The following is a 17,729-nucleotide window of genomic DNA, read 5'->3' as shown; positions in this document are numbered from 1 at the left end:
AAGTCAATGAAAAATTTTAACAATTTAGGAGGATCAGATTAACATGTAATGTTGTCCCCCCAAAAGCATAGGCTGGCACTCAATATCTTGGTAGTGTGGTGAAAACACTACAGTACATATAACCCGAGGCATGAAGTGTATGTTTGACCACTTTGATCTCAAGCATTCAAACCAAATACCCAGGTTTTCTTACACAAAGCAATAGCTATAACCTATTCTATAATTTCATTGGTATTAAATGATCAATGATTGGTATTCATGGTCAACAGGTTGACCATGAGCCAGCATAGTGCCCTGGTGGCCAAGAAGACCAGTGGGATCCTGACGTGCATTAAAAGGAGTATGGCCAGAAGGTCAAGGGAGACGATCCTCCCCTTCTACTCTGCCCTGGTCAGGCTTCACCTGGAGTACTGTGTCCACTTCTGGGCTCCCCAATACAAAAAAGACAGGGATCTCCCGCAAAGAGTCCAGCGGAGGACCACAAAGATGATACGGGGCCTGGAGCATTTCGCCTCTGAGGAACGGCTGAGAGCTTTCTGTCTGTTCAGCCTTGAGAAAAGAAGACTGAGGGGTGATTTTATCAATATTTATAAATACCTTAAGTGTGGGAGAAAGAGGGATTTAGTCAATCTCTTTTCAGTGGTTTGTGGGGACAAGACAAGGGATAATGGCCAAAAAATGGATCACAGGAAGTTCCACACCAAGAGGTGAAATCATAAAGTCATCTCATCTTCAAATCTCCAAACCTTGTAAATTGAGAACATTAAAAAGAAAAACTAGGCTTCAAATTCAATTACAGGTTTCTCAACAACCTATATGGACCCAACAGCTCACTTTGGATGCATACTCTCCCTATGTTTTAATTTAAAAAATGAGAAAAGCAAAAAGAGCAATGTCAGTATCACATGGCCACTAACTGACCTCTCCAGAATTCTTGGAGAGGAAGTGTCTATTGGATATAACAAAAGAGATTATTAAAGATATATTCTGGTCTTTGACCAAGATATGACCAAATAAATTAATTTCATTACCAGAACAGAGACAAAGTTAAAAGCACATTTCCTTTCCAATATGCAACAGCAATTGAAGAAACACTATTCAAATGGCAATATTTTAATTATGATTCAAACATACACAATACTGTTTTGTCATGACAATACACTGTAGCCTGTGAAGATACATTGTGGTTTCCAAAATATATATATATATACACATAAAATATATATATATATATACACACACACACACATATATATACACATATATATGTATACTAATTTACAATGATTCTGAAATCCAGAGGGAACTACCGTTTGCCAAAGGGGTGCAAAGGGGAAAACAGGCAAAAGAGAAGAAAAGTTTGTTTTATAGATACTGAGAAAATATATACATGTATTATTAACAAATATGGCAAAAAAAGAGTTAGAAAACACTAGTTGATCACTTTGTTTTGCATTAATAAAACAGTAATTACTCACTTGGAAAACAATATATATGTATTGTATTTGAAAAGATAATAGATCCATGTAATGTCACAACATAGACAGAAGCAAAATAAATAAGAAAAATAATGCAAGAAAAACATTCAAGTGAAACTGAGAAAGTGATCCTATGCTCCTAACTCATTACAGTAGCAACATTTTGATGACCGATATTGATGAAATCATTTCACCTTATGAATATAGGTGCTGGGCAGTGACAAGAGCTTTCTGTGTGAGAGTGAATATATGCAGCCTGATAAACTTGGCAGCGAGTTTTACAGAATGTCAGCAAAAAATTAGCTTGTCTACAAATGTAGATGGTAAATTGAATATTGAAGAAGGGAAACAATGTTCTCCTCAGCAGCAGAGGTCAGAAGATTTCTGATCTGTCAACTCTCTCCAATGATAGCAGGAATAAAACTCTCCTTTTTTATTATTTTATATTTTACACAGTAACTGGCAGGAGAACCCTGCAAGGTGGAATTGGATTTAGACATTCTTGAAGCAGGAGTTACATAATGAAAATGCCCAAATTCAGGAAAGTCACAACACAGATAAATCTGTTCTGCACACTATGACATATCTAGTTTGGAATTAGGCCTTATCTAGTTGAACAAACTGTTTCAAAATGTCTATCATCAAAATTATTTTCTTTTAATGCTACAGACAGTACATGTGCGTGACCCTGATAGTACATAAAACTACAGCTGAGAACACTGCCAACAACTGTGTATGACGTTTTGGTTTGCCAGGAATATAGCAAAATTTCTCTCCCTCCTCTCTATTCCTCTCTCACAGAGTTGTTAGACATGTGCTTAAATATATATATTAATCTAACAGTAAAAGTTTTGAGTTAATCTCTTCACAGATCTTTCCTTTCTATATAGTACCAAGATTTCTTGGTGGGCTTATGTCTTGCCCTGGTAAAAACACATAAGAAAAATGGAAAGATTGCTATTAGTAGAAAAAGCACTGAGTAGAGGGTCTTTTCCTGACCTGGACAATCAAGGCTGTCCAGATTTTGTCCAAGTACCCATCTAGAAGGTATTAGATTGTTCCTGTTGTTACTGTGTCTGACAATAAATATTTGCCTGAATACTTACTCTCCTTCTTATTTATAAAAGCTTATAATGAAGCTGGGCTTCACAACTCCGTTTACAGGGAGAATTCCCCTGACCCGGAATTTGCAGAGACCTGTCACAGGCACTGAGCACACTGCAGCAATCCAGTAACACCACTCATCAACATATACTTTGGTACTACCCCACAGCAGAGGAAATAGCAAACTTACAAACCTCATCTGTGTTTTACTAGAAATTCTTTTTATGATGCAGAGAGAGAGAGAAAGAGAGAGACAGAGAGGCAGAGAGAGAGAAGATAATCAATTCCATATAAAGGTTGTATAATAATGAAGCACTAAGTGAAATTGTATTTTTTTTATATATATATATATAAACATAGGTGTGCTTACAAAATATCTGGCCATGTCCAGTCTAACCAAGAGTCGCCTATAATTCAGCCAGGCTTCTATGCCTAAATTAAGCCAGGAGCTCTTCCATCCAGTCAGACTATCTCAGGACGAGGTAGGCAAAAATAAAATGGGAGGCTTGCTGTATAATGCTCTCTGGATTGCTAAATTTTGTTCCATGTCTGATAAAGATAAAGGGAAATGGTATCTAATAAAATCAGTCACCTGGCTTGTCCCAGTCTAATTACTCAGAAATTAAGTTGTGTAGAATCAAGTTTCCTACTACTGTAAAAGTATTAGTTCAGATACATTTTGTAATCCTCTTTTCATGCCCTATATTAAAATAAGCAGCTTCCAAACAAGTGTTCCACTACCCAGTCCCCTTCAGATTGCATCCAAATAACTTATCTTTCTTAGCTACACGTTGCTGCTGAGACATGTAATCCCATACTAATTTTTAATAACAAACAACAAGGAAAAATCTGCATATTTGTGTATACCTTGCAAAATGATAGATAATATCTTCTGTGAACATGACATCCCAGAAATATCTATATAATGCTTTGAGCATACAAAACATGAAGAAAACAAACTTTGACTACTGAACAAATATTTAGAAGGAGTAACAGTTATTATTAAGAGGATGCATCTAAAACCATCAAGATTTTCATAACTGCAAATAAAATCTGATACAGAGGGGATGTCCAAGCTAATACAAGGACATTGAACTACACAGATTTCTCACCCTGACTGAAATGTGGGAATATATGGAAAGGTGAAAAACATAACTGCATATAACTCAGCAAAAATCTTTTGTTCAACATGAACTAGCAGTCAAAAATAGATAAATACATGCATACATAAACAAATAGTTGGGTCTATACACGAATGTGAGATACAATGGTTAACTCCAAAATTGAAGAGGTCCAGACTGGAGACAGTGTGGGCTACAGTGACCATGTCCTGGTTGAGTTTGTGATCTTGAGGAATATGGGCCTGAACTTCAAAAGAGCAAACTTCAAGCTATTTTAAAGACCTAGTGGATGAGATCCGCTGGAACACTGTCCTTTTTTCAGATTTTCATACTGAGAATGAAAAACTTTTTGACTATATTAAAAGCATTTTGGGGGCAATCTGATTTGTTCTTAACCATCTCTCTACCCTGCAAGGAGCATATTCAGAAAAATAAAAAGCTGCAAAAAAAAGGCAAAAATGGAGTACAACAGATCATGAAATGGTGATGTACGTACGTGAACCTGACAGTTTCATATTCTAATTCATTTCAGCCTGTCTACAAATGTTATCCCATGGGTCAAATATAACTTTTCACTGACCAACTCAGTATTTTAAGATGAGACAAAATAGCAGCCTCAAAACAGCCTGGCAGCCAGCATATAGCACCTGACAAGATTGAAGCTAGAAGTGATAGCCCTCAGCAGCAGCCCAGTCCTGCAGACCCTCCCCAGTCATACAACCACATAACCATATATTACATGACCAGACACACTAAAGGGAAGATCTGTACATGCCTACCATACAAAATCTACATACAGGCAAACATCAGCCACACTATAAACATAAGCTGATTCATGGAGTCTCAAGTTTTAGGTCCACGCAATTGGCAGATCTGTTTTTTGACAATACCATCTCTGATGAGTTCAGAAGGGTTATTGGCCAGTGTGGCTAGAATAAGAGAGATGATGGAGAAGAAGAAAAGAAAAAAAAAAAAGAAAAAAAAGAAAAAAAAAACCACACTTGTATCCCTGTGTCTATTAAAAAGAGATAGGAAGAAAAAGAATGAGCAAGACTAATTTTGCAAGCAGAAAAACTGGGCGGGGAGAGGAGGATCTTATTCCTTCAAAAATGTGTTTACACTATAAAACATGAAGTTACTTTAACCTTACCATGACCTTTTTAACTTGTGCTCGTTCATAAAACTACCGGACTCCTCCTAAACTCCAGCAGTAGTAATCAAATCTATGACAAGCTACAACCATGAATTAAATGCATAGTCTAAATGCCAGGGAAAGAGACCTCTTTTTAATACTTTTTCTTAGCTTTCCAGCCATTAATTTCATAACCTGAAATTCATGGCACTTTGCATTGCTGTTCAAAAGCATGACAAAAGCTTGGGTTTGAAAGTAATCATCTCTTCAATAAGAAAACCAGGAACCACTGAACAACACCCTCAGCTGAATTGCCCTGTGCCTCCAACATTACTTTTACTTTATGCTAGGTGTAATTCTACATTCTTTTGTCCAGCACTAGGAAAACACAGATCCTATCTGAATGAGCCTAAGACAAGAAAAAATAAGGCAATATCTGCTTTTAACTGATAGTGCTGGTTCTTGTCTTTATACCTTCCCTACTAATCAATGACAACGAATAAAAAAAAAAAAAAAAAAAAAAAAACAGCCTTATCAAGTGTTGTTTGCAGCTGTGAAGAGTTGATCAATCATGTAACTACCTATAATTAGTTAACAGCTGATAGGAATGCATTCAGTAATAAATTAAATACATTAAGTTCAGTTAGACTCTTCAACTTTATTCTTCTTACAGAATAAATAATTATTCTCAGTAGTTGTACTTCACAGAATAACACATAATTCTTTCATTTTGCCTACAACCCTCTTCTGTTTCTCATCAATCCGTGTGTGTAGACAGCAGAGACAACAACCCCACGTTTTCTTTAAGTTATGTAAATGAGTGAGTGGTATGCATTTATACCATCTCCTGTGCTGTTTCTTTTTAGTAGTTATGTAAAATCTGCTTCATATTAAATGTGTTGATGAATGGAAAGCATGCACACTGGTATTTTGAAAGCATTGAATGCTATTGGATTCAATGAGATTTTGAATTGTTTAGAGTTGGAACAATACTGTTGGAACTGTTTTGCAGAGTTGGAACAATACCAAATATGCTTTCCTACTACACAATTATTTTGCCATTTGACTCACACTTTTTGAAACATTATAGCCGTATTTTAGTGCTCTCTTATGCCTTGTTGCTCATTCTTAAGTCTTCTCTTATGTTGTAAAACTAATTCTATGTCATGTCCTTTTTTTTTTCTTTTAAAGGTGATATTACTTTTATTGAACTCGTGAAAGTTAAAGGAAAGGTCATTGGCACCACAGCATGGAGATAGACATGGATCAGTTCTCTAATGAAGTGGTCTGTTATTATTAGCTGCTGACTTGCTCCAACACTGCAGTGCTTTTGAAGTGTTATATTAATTAGAAGACTTGGAAGCACAGTGTCAAGAACAGGATCAACTGACACACTTTCTTGTGCCTAACTGCATAATCCTGTTTCCTAACATAGAGCCATGCCCTTCTTTAGCCCCTTGTCTATTAAAATGTTTGTGAAAGTTCCTGCAGCTGTAAGCTCTCCATGAATCTCCTCTGACACCTAACACCTTTGCACCTGCTCTTTCGGGTTTCACACCCCTCCTGCTAATGTTTGATGTTACATCTTATACCAGTTCCATAAAGCAGCTGTTGCTTTAGATGGACTGACAGGACTTTGGTCAGCCATGGCAGAAAGCCACTTGTCATGAGCATTAAGCAAATTTGAAAAGAATACCAGCACTGGTAAAGAAAAGCAAGACAAAATTCTTTCTAACAGAAATGTACACAAGTTGAGTAACTGGTAAAACTTTTCTGAGACTGTGAAACATACATATAGAAATGCCAGTCTAAACAAAATCAACAGAACTTTTGCCAATGATTCAAAAGCAGAAGAATTTCACCAGAGTTTGGCTCACTGCTATTGGTTTTGTTGTCCATAAGGTTGTGCCTGGCGCACTGGGCAGGAACCTATGGACAACAGCTTCACAATAGCAAGTTGAGCTTCTTAATACAAGCAACACTCTTCTCTAGTTTATGGTCCTGAAAAACCCACATGGATAAAACTCAATTTTTACCATATCCAACACATGACTTCTTGGTAAACTTCTAGAAATACCTCTAGAAAAACCTTTACTTTAACCCCTTTATAGGGTCACACATGCTAGCACTGTTGAAAGATTCAAGATAGAATAATGAAGAATGTATTTTGCAGGTAAATAAAGCAGTGAAACTGCACCAGCTACAGCTCCTGTAACTGAATATTTTGAAAGCTCCTGGAGTCTGTACTCATTTATATCAGGACTGACATCTACTATGTATCAGAAACATACATACATACAAACGCTTTCTTGATCTGTTGAAAACACAGTGTGCTAAAACAGCCAGAAAGCATAACCTTGCCATTTCTCTGAATTTCGAAGTTTATACAGGATTGACATGGAAACACAGGCATATATACATACATTTCCTTTTTCTTTGACAAAGTATTCCTATGACATTCTGTCTTATTCCTTCATTTTGTACCACCTAGACCTCACAGGGGTATCTTCCCATTCTAAGCTCTCTAAGGTCTAGAAATATCTTTTACAAGCTGGCTGTGTAAATGTAACACCATGTAGGTTGCCTTTTGTAACATTTACATTTGATTTCAGTTTATATTTATAATTCATGTCTGGAGACAGACAGTGTAGATTGCCTAAAAACTAGTACAAGCTAAAGCTGCTTAGCATCTCCTCTTTCATGAGCTTTCTCAGCTTGCACAACTTCTTAACATAAATTAGCAGAGTTAACAGACTTCATAACAGCCTATGAATTTCTTATTTGGCTGATTGACCAACTCAGACACAGAAACAATATATTTGACAGGATACATTTATAAACAGATATGAGAGTTTCTTCAGAATTTAGGAACTTCAATTTAAAATGGGTATTTTTTTTTTCACTGCATGGTTTTTGCATAACAAATATATCATATAATTCTAGAATTCTTGGATTAAATTTGAGGTCCTCCTCTGGACCTGCTCAAACAGGTTCACATCGTTGTCATGCTGGCGGCCCCAGACCTGGATGAAGAACTGCAGGAGGGTCCTCACAAAGGAAGAGTTGACAGAGTTTATTTTTATTGTTTGTTGTTGTTTTTTTTTGTTTGTTTGTTTTTTTATAAAGGAGGGAAATGAGGATGCTGTGAAAATACAGATTGATTTAAATTCCCACTAATTTAATTACCATAGCCAAATAAAGTTTTCATAGTTGCCTGAGACATTTCAAAAAACGTATTGGGATTGTCTGAGTACCACAAGGCTAGAAAATAGTGTCGTTTTTTTTTCACTCTGACTTATTTTTAACTTTGGTAAGTGACATTTTGCCACTGCATTTCCTTTCTGCTTTGCTTGTCATGGCTATTTGCGATATTAAATCTGCACGTTAGGGATCTCTAAGTATGTGTTTTTACAGGATGGTATCACAGAGCTTTATTTGTAGTAATCACGTTGCTAGTATTATAATATACTGCTAAGCTGCAGATCAGCTTTCCAAAATTGTTCACCTTCTAGCAGTTTTCATATGAAATATCTCAATAAACATACTGAAAGTGGAGAGTGTTCAGTATTATTCTATTAAGGAACATCACTGAGCTGTTTGTGCCATTTTGTGAGGCTGAAAAAATTTGAACTGTGTTTGTTTGAATTGTGACATAGAAATAGAAGTTGTTTTCATTATTTGTTTAAATGTCAGCTTTCTCTGAATTTTGCCAAGTTCTGAACATCAAATATATGTTGGTTTTGCAAATACTATAGCCTAATTGTATAGGGGAAGTTTTGTTTTATCAAGAAGTGCAATGTTTTTTGGTTATGTATTCCTTGTATTGTGAAGGAAGAATACAACATTTATTTACTAAATGGTTCTAATCTTTACAGTTTTCATAACCTCGATTTAGGTCTTTCAGAGCTACTGCAAACAAGAACAAAAAAAAAGAATCAATAAAAATAATAGATTTTTTTAAATAAATATTTAAAAATGTTGCTTTTTTTTTCTTTTTTGATGTTGTTGTTGTTTGTTTGTTTTTTGAGAGAGAGAGAGAGACTTACAATATGCTGTTTTAGATGATAGTGTACAATTGATTTCTTTAGTGCAAACAATTTTTATAGAATCATAGAATGGTTTGGAAGGGACCTTAAAGATCACCCAGTTCCAACCCCCATGCCATAGGCAGAGATGCCAACCACTAGATCAGGGCCTCATCCAACCTGGCTTCAAACATCTTCAGGGATGGGGCATCCACTTGTCTGGGCAACCTGTTCCTGTGTCTCAGTATCCTTACAGTGAAGAATGTCCTCCTACACTCTCACCTGAATCTCCCCTCTTTTAGGTTAAGACCATTTCTCCTTGTCCTATCACAATCTACCTGAGTAAAGAGTCCTTCACCATCTTTTTTATAAGACCTCTTTAAGTATTGAAAGGTCACAATGAGATCTCTCTGGAGCCTTCTCTTCTGCAGGCTGAACATCCCCAGCTCTCTCAGTCTTTCTATGTAGGGAAAGCACTCCAGCCCTTGGAACAAATTTAGAGCCTTCCTCTGGAGCTATTCTAACATATCACCATCCTTCTTGTTCTGGGGCCGAAGATCTGAATGCAGCATGCCAAACAGGTCCTCACAAAGGAAGAGTTGACAGGGACAATCACCTCCCTTGATCTGCTGACCACTCCTCTTTCGATGCAGCCCCAGATGCAGTTGGTCGTCTGGGCTGCAAGTACACACTGCTGGCTCATGTCGAGCCTTTTGTCCACCAGAACCACCAAGTCCTTCTCTGCAGGGCTGCTCTCAATGAGTTCTTCTCCTAGTCTGTGCTCATGTCTGGGATTGTCCTGAGCCAGGGACAGCACCTTGTACTTGAACTTTTTCAGTCTCATTAGGTTCATGTGGATGTGCTTCTCCAGCTTGTCCAGATCCCTTTGAATGGCATCTCTTCCTTCTTTGAAATCAACCAAACAACTCATCTTGCTGTTGTCTGCAAACTTGTTGAGGGTGCACTCAACCCTATTGTCTTTGTCACTGATATTAAGATAAAGATAAATATTAAGATATTAAGATATTAAACAGTACCAATCCCAGGACAGACCTCTGAGGGACACCGCTCATCACCAAACTTCACCTGGACATAAAGCCATTGACTACCACTCTCTGGGTGAAACCCTCGAGCCAATTCCTCATCCACTGAACGGTCCACCATCAAATCTGTATCTCTTCAAACTGGAGACCAGGATGTCATGTGGGACTATGTTATAGGCCTTACAGAAGTCCAGGAAGATGACATCAGTCAGTCTTCCCTTGTCAACTGATGCAGTCACTCTGTCCTAGAAGGCCACTAGATAGGTCAGGCATGATTTTCCCTTGGTGAAGATCTGCTGGCTTGCATGTGTATTGACATTTCTTCCAGGAAGATCTGTTCCATGGTCTTCCCAGGCATGGAGGTGAGCCTCACCGGTCTTTAGTTCCCTTGGTCCTCCTTTCTACCCTTTTAAAAACGGGACTGTTGTTCCCATTTTTCTAGTCAGCAGGGATTTCACCTGACTGACAGGACTTTTCATATATGATGGAGAGAGGCTTGGCAACTAGATCAGCCAATTCCTTCAGGACCCTGGGATGCATGTCACCAGGCCCCATAGACTTGTACCTGTTTGTTTTCATCAGGTAGTCTCAAACCTGCTCTTCACTTACACTGGGAGAGACTTTGCTCCCCCAGCCGCCATCTATGGCTTCAGGGAAACAAGAGATGTGGGAAGCTTGAGACTGGCAGTGAAGACTAAGCCAAAGAAGTTGTTGAGTACCTCAGCCTTCTCCATGTCTGTTGTTATGAGTTGTCATCCGTCTGAGGGGGAACACTCTCTTTGGCCTTTCTTTTCTGAGCAGAATCCCTTCCTGATATTCTTTGCATCCCTTGGCAAGCTTGGTATCATCTGTGCCTTCGCTTTCCTGATCCTGTCCCTGCACATGTGGACAGCATGTCCCTGGACATGTGGACACATGTCCCTGCTTCCACTGCCTGTTTTTATCCTTCTTGCACTTCAGTTTGACCAACAGATCCTTGCTCAGCCATCCCGGTTGCTTGCCCTCCCTGCCCATTTTGTTATGCAGGGGGATGGGGAGTTCTTGTTTTCTAGGGAGAACATCCTTAAAAAGTTGCCAGCTCTGTTCAGCTCCTTTGTGCCTAAGGACAGTGTTCCAGCGGATCTCATCCACTAGGTCTTTAAAATAGCTTGAAGTTTGCTCTTTTGAAGTTCAGGCCCATATTCCTCAAGATCACAAACTCAACCAGGACATGGTCACTGTAGCCCACACTGTCTCCAGTCTGGACCTCTTCAATTTTGGAGTTAACCATTGTATCTCACATTCGTGTATAGACCCAACTATTTGTTTATGTATGCATGTATTTATCTATTTTTGACTGCTAGTTCATGTTGAACAAAAGATTTTTGCTGAGTTATATGCAGTTATGTTTTTCACCTTTCCATATATTCCCACATTTCAGTCAGGGTGAGAAATCTGTGTAGTTCAATGTCCTTGTATTAGCTTGGACATCCCCTCTGTATCAGATTTTATTTGCAGTTATGAAAATCTTGATGGTTTTAGATGCATCCTCTTAATAATAACTGTTACTCCTTCTAAATATTTGTTCAGTAGTCAAAGTTTGTTTTCTTCATGTTTTGTATGCTCAAAGCATTATATAGATATTTCTGGGATGTCATGTTCACAGAAGATATTATCTATCATTTTGCAAGGTATACACAAATATGCAGATTTTTCCTTGTTGTTTGTTATTAAAAATTAGTATGGGATTACATGTCTCAGCAGCAACGTGTAGCTAAGAAAGATAAGTTATTTGGATGCAATCTGAAGGGGACTGGGTAGTGGAACACTTGTTTGGAAGCTGCTTATTTTAATATAGGGCATGAAAAGAGGATTACAAAATGTATCTGAACTAATACTTTTACAGTAGTAGGAAACTTGATTCTACACAACTTAATTTCTGAGTAATTAGACTGGGACAAGCCAGGTGACTGATTTTATTAGATACCATTTCCCTTTATCTTTATCAGACATGGAACAAAATTTAGCAATCCAGAGAGCATTATACAGCAAGCCTCCCATTTTATTTTTGCCTACCTCGTCCTGAGATAGTCTGACTGGATGGAAGAGCTCCTGGCTTAATTTAGGCATAGAAGCCTGGCTGAATTATAGGCGACTCTTGGTTAGACTGGACATGGCCAGATATTTTGTAAGCACACCTATGTTTATATATATATATATAAAAAAAATACAATTTCACTTAGTGCTTCATTATTATACAACCTTTATATGGAATTGATTATCTTCTCTCTCTCTGCCTCTCTGTCTCTCTCTTTCTCTCTCTCTCTGCATCATAAAAAGAATTTCTAGTAAAACACAGATGAGGTTTGTAAGTTTGCTATTTCCTCTGCTGTGGGGTAGTACCAAAGTATATGTTGATGAGTGGTGTTACTGGATTGCTGCAGTGTGCTCAGTGCCTGTGACAGGTCTCTGCAAATTCCGGGTCAGGGGAATTCTCCCTGTAAACGGAGTTGTGAAGCCCAGCTTCATTATAAGCTTTTATAAATAAGAAGGAGAGTAAGTATTCAGGCAAATATTTATTGTCAGACACAGTAACAACAGGAACAATCTAATACCTTCTAGATGGGTACTTGGACAAAATCTGGACAGCCTTGATTGTCCAGGTCAGGAAAAGACCCTCTACTCAGTGCTTTTTCTACTAATAGCAATCTTTCCATTTTTCTTATGTGTTTTTACCAGGGCAAGACATAAGCCCACCAAGAAATCTTGGTACTTTTACATGCTTACAGAGAATGATCACCGATTATCATGAATATTTCACTGAATTAAAAGGTTTGAGCAACAATGCATTAGATATTTGATTGAATTTGTCTAATAGGAGGAACTGGCTTCTCTGAGATGTGCCTGACCACACACAGTCAACACAGCAGCGTTCCATGCACAGCCAGCTCTAAGGGACCCTCTACAGGGCAAAGCAAAGCCCATCAGCCACATGCGTGGTGCCATTGTGAAAAAAAACTTTTAACAAAGGGCAGAAAATGCCAAACAGGAAGAGGAGTAAAGAACAAAAAGAGTGAGAAAGAGCAGAGATAACACCAAGGTCAGAAAAGGAACAGATGTTCCAGTCTGGAGCATATATCCACAGTGCAGCCCACAGAAGAACCACACTGAAAAGATGGATATTTCTGAAAGATCTGCATCCTGTACCAAGCCCATCCAAGCCCATGCTGAAGCAAAGAAAAAGTGTAAGGAAGAAGGAGAAGCAGAGAGACACTGATGTATACTGATTGCATCTCTGCCACTGTCCCCCTCCCCCCCCCCCCCCCATCCTTTTCCACTGCTCAGGACAGAGAGGTGTATGGAGTGAAGGAGTGAAGCTAAGCTTTGAAATAGGGTAAGAAAGGTGTTGTTTTAATGTCTCTGTTTCTCAATACCCAAATCTGTCTTAGTTGGCAACAAATTAAATTAATATTCCCCAAGCAGAGTCTGTTTTGCCCATGGCAATAATAGTCAAACAATCATCCTGTTTCTATCTCATCCCATGAGCTTTCTTATCCTTTTTCTCCATTCTTTTTTCCACAGTGTTGTATTGAGGAGGAGTGAGTGAGCAGCTGAGTTGACATTTGGCTATTAGCCAAGGTTAAACTACCACCACAATTAACAGTGTCTGCATTCCCTTCTTAGATGGTTTAGACTAATGTGATATTTTAATTCATAAAGTAGTTACTTGCCAGTGACTACCACCTATTGTCCATCTGAGAAAAATCAAATACCTATTACATTAGCAAGGATACTGATGCAATTGCTCTGAATAAGATCAGCCATAGTGAGTACACTGAAGGCCAAACACTACAGCCTTTTAAATCATTTGATAAAAGTGTTCCTTTAATTGTATGTTCTGCTTCCAAAGCTGCCCTTGAAATCTTGATTCTGGGAAACTAATTTTATAAACTAAATCAGAGGAGTTTATGTATCCTGCCTCCTGGGTCATTGCAAGTATAAATTAAGTGTTGTCCTCCAGAGAAACAAGAAAATATGATAGAAAATGCCAATATTTTTCTTCCTGACTTTTTAGATCATACTGAGCTTAATGTTGCTTCCAGCTTTTGAGTTTTTGCTGTTATATAAACAGCCATTTGCACAGTTGTTTCTTTGTTTTGTTTTGTTTTTATGTAGATTGTAAGTAAACCATTACCTCTATTGAATAGGAGACTGTCAGAAAGAACCAAACTTTCTGAGCTTGCTGAGAGAAACCCTTGCCTCTTAGGACTCAATCCGGAAGAAAACTTGCATATGCAGTTGGTTTTACACATAAAGGCTGTTCATAATGCATAGAAATGTGCAAGCCTTTGCCTACAATACCTGTAGAAGCAACTGGGAAAATACCATTGATTTTAACACAAATACACTGCTCTGGTCTGGAGGTTTCAGTATACTTCTTTTCCTAGATGCTTATATTTTATTCCTCTGTTTATCAGGATCTCCTTTATTTCTGATTTCATTACAGTTCCTTTTCATTACTTAGTTTTATCTGTTTAACCTTTTACCTTTGCTAAACTGAAGGAGAAGAGAAACAAAAGAGAGACCTGCCTGTTTGTTCTTTTGCTAACATTTCTATACAATGTCCACTCATAGCATTCTCTTTCCTCCACATCATTTATGAACAGTTCTTTGCAAAATAAACTGCCTTACATTGAAAAAACAGAGAGGAAAGTTAATTACTGTTTGCATTTCATTGGAACAGAACATAAGCATGGGCAAAACAGGTCTCACATAAGTTTAATCCACTCCAATATTGCCTGGAAATCATCCACAACAGATGGATGCAAAAGATGGAAGCAAAGAGGAGCCTGACACTTCACACTGGTACTCCCCTCACTCATGGGAACATATGAAATTGTGCATATGTACTAGCCAATGGTTTCACTTCTCAGAGAACAGTAAGTGTTTGAGCAGTCAGGCAGAGAACAGTTATGTATCCAACACAAGAAACAGTGTTGGTGCATGCTTGGGAGTCCTTTTCTGTCTTTATTATATATTCATACCATGCCTCACATGTAATATCCCTTTCAGACATAATTATGCTCATAGCAACATGCAGTCTTTTTTATAGACCTCTCCATACTCTTTTTAAAGAAATACATACATTGGGAACAAATGAAGGTTAGTAAGTGAATTTGACTGTCCAGATACACTTTGCCTCCACAGAAAATAGCTATTTGCAGCCTTCTCCTTATCATCACTGGCCAAATCCCCTTTGGGATCACGTCCTCCTTCATATATCAGAATAAATGTGAACAAAATTTAGTTACTTGAAAAGCAAAACAAAGAAGCTTGGTCTTGTTTAGCTTCTGCCTTCATCATTTTCAGTGCTATTACTACCAGAACATTATTTTGAAAAACTACAAGGAATGTGATTAAATCTGTTATGGTAATATTTTTAGATTTATTATAATTTATAATCCAAATAATAAGGGTAGAAGAAACACAGTTTGTTATCTTACTTCAAATGGGAGCTCTCTTATTTCCATGTTTCCAGACAAATCCAGTTTTTCCAGATTCTCACAGTCACCCAGTTCCGGAGGGACTGACTTCAAATTATTAAAACTCACATTGAGCACTTTGAGATTTTTTAAACAGCCTGTTAGGGAAAGATAATTAAAATCAGTAGTGAGGGAAAAGGGGAAGAGGGGGTATTAAAATAAAAAATCTACTCCGCAAAACAGGTGAATAAATACCTTCTGCAGCAGTCACAAAGATGGGAATACATTGCAAAAGTGCTGTGTTGTACTCATAGATGTCTCTTAATCAGCAATGATTTTGGTTAGAGTTTGAAAGACTTAACAAGACTGATCGTACCAGGGCTAACTATTGACTTCATCTGAAAATAGAGAAGTTGACATTCACCTCAGGAAGATTGTTTGAAAAGAAAACCTTAGTATTTGTTATAGAACCTATTGATTGGGAACAATTGTTCCTACCTAATTTACTGCATTAACAGACCTGTCTCCAGTACACAGCATTGCATAATTTTGATTATGAAAGATAAAGGATACATTTGTTTCATTATTTGTTTAATCACAATCCCTCATCTTTTGTCAGCTTTATTTTGGGGCACCAACATTTTAGACTACATTTAGTCACATTGCATTCCCTATTTTTTCTACGTATAGAATTCTACTTATAGCATAATCTTCAATAAAAATAGGATTAGAAACATAATTAAAAAGCAAAACATGTTATACTGCAAAAATGCAAATTCTACTGCAACATAGTTAAATAGGAAAGAAGTAAGGAATTTGAATGTACCGAAGTGCCAATTTGTTAGCAAAGGGATCCTTCGACACATACATAACAAAGCCAAGAGAATGTTCTATGTACACCTGTCCTGATGTATTACATGGATGGTTTTCCTCTCTAATCCGTGATAAAATGCAGCAATCAGAACGGAAAGCAGTGGTAAGAAATTTAAATACAATTCAGCAACAAGAAATAAGGAAAGAACATCTTGTGCCAACAGGTTCTCAAAGTAATACTGGCAAACCAGGTAAAGATATGCACAAGAAGCACAAGTCTGTATTTTATCACTGTCTTCCAGTTATCATCAAGTTTTAAAGAAAAAAAAAAATCTCGTGTTTTATGAAATTTGGATAACAATGGAAAGAATTTCTCTGTTGTACATTACAAGTGCTCAATATCATAATTTTAAGCTTAAGGCATTAAGACTTTGTTAAATTCCCCCCAGAACAAAAGCTGTTGTAGAGTTGATCACCCTTTGCAATGTGTTCCTGTGCCTCCACAGGAAATCCTTACTGGAGGCTAGATGGTGCTTCCACAGGAAAAGGCAACCAAAGAAGAAACATAAGAGATTAAATGCCCCATAATCCTTCTCTTAAAAATAAATAAATAAATTGATAGATAAATAAATAATAGATTTGCTCTTGATAGAGGCATACAATTTGATGACCAATAATAGCAGCCCCAAATCACCTACACCTGCAGCATTTTGTGTAGATCTCCATTTAGTCCCCCTTGGATAAAATATTATCTTCAAATGATATATGGACCATCTAATTTTTCTCTGAATCTACAGAACAGTGTTAATCTGAATTTAAAGAACAGTGTTAGATTAATCTCTGCATGTTGCAACAGGGAAAAGTATAGAAGCTCCCACACAGCTTTCTCTTGTATGTAGTTCTGACAGAAATAGAAACTGAGGAGGTATTTAAAATTTCAGATTTGTACTTTTAAAATGGTAACTTGTATTACATCTTTGTAGTAAAGTCCTGGTTTAGTTAAAATGACAGAAACAAACAAGGTTTTCTGTAAGACTACAACTGGCATTGCTTTGGTAGTACAATATACTATCCTACAACAGTCATTGCAGCTGGTGAGAGAGTAATAGAAACAATGTGAGGATGTAAATGTGTGACTTTCCAACTTTCCAGATCATCAAAGAAAAAAAAAAAGTTTAACCTAACCATGACTAAGTCTCACTGAGTTTAATATCATGATGTAGACAAGTGAAGGTATTACATCACATGCTAAGTGGTATAAATACCAATTTACCATCTCACTGCAATAAAATAATCACTAACATAGAAGTGCCTCAAAATGAAATAGAGAATCAAAAAATCCCAAATTAATTCCTCACACAATTAATTCCTCAGTGAAGAGGAGTAAGTCCCATTGAAATGGAAAAGAAACTATTCATTTGCAGAGTAACTTTTTGTCTTGTCTTTTAGCAAGGTAATATTGTACTGAATCTGTCTGGGATGAAGTTAATTTTATTCATAGCAGCATGTATGATTTGTGACTAAACTAGTAATACCAAAGTAGCATTTTAC

At 37.3% G+C, this 17,729-nt stretch overlaps 1 protein-coding gene across 2 annotated transcripts in view; it reads right to left on the bottom strand.

Moving 5' to 3' along the window:
* Positions 1-17,729, bottom strand: part of LRRC2 (leucine rich repeat containing 2) — a 72,392-nt gene that overhangs the window by 9,968 nt on the left and 44,695 nt on the right. For both annotated transcript variants that reach the window (XM_068667287.1, XM_068667288.1), the window contains exon 5: positions 15,387-15,523. In XM_068667287.1, coding sequence (XP_068523388.1) covers positions 15,387-15,523 — 137 coding nt within the window. The remainder of the gene's footprint in view (positions 1-15,386; positions 15,524-17,729) is intronic.

Source organism: Anas acuta, chromosome Z (assembly GCF_963932015.1).
Source record: "Anas acuta chromosome Z, bAnaAcu1.1, whole genome shotgun sequence".
Lineage (NCBI taxonomy): Eukaryota > Metazoa > Chordata > Aves > Anseriformes > Anatidae > Anas > Anas acuta.
This window is presented reverse-complemented; position numbering and strand designations above follow the sequence as displayed.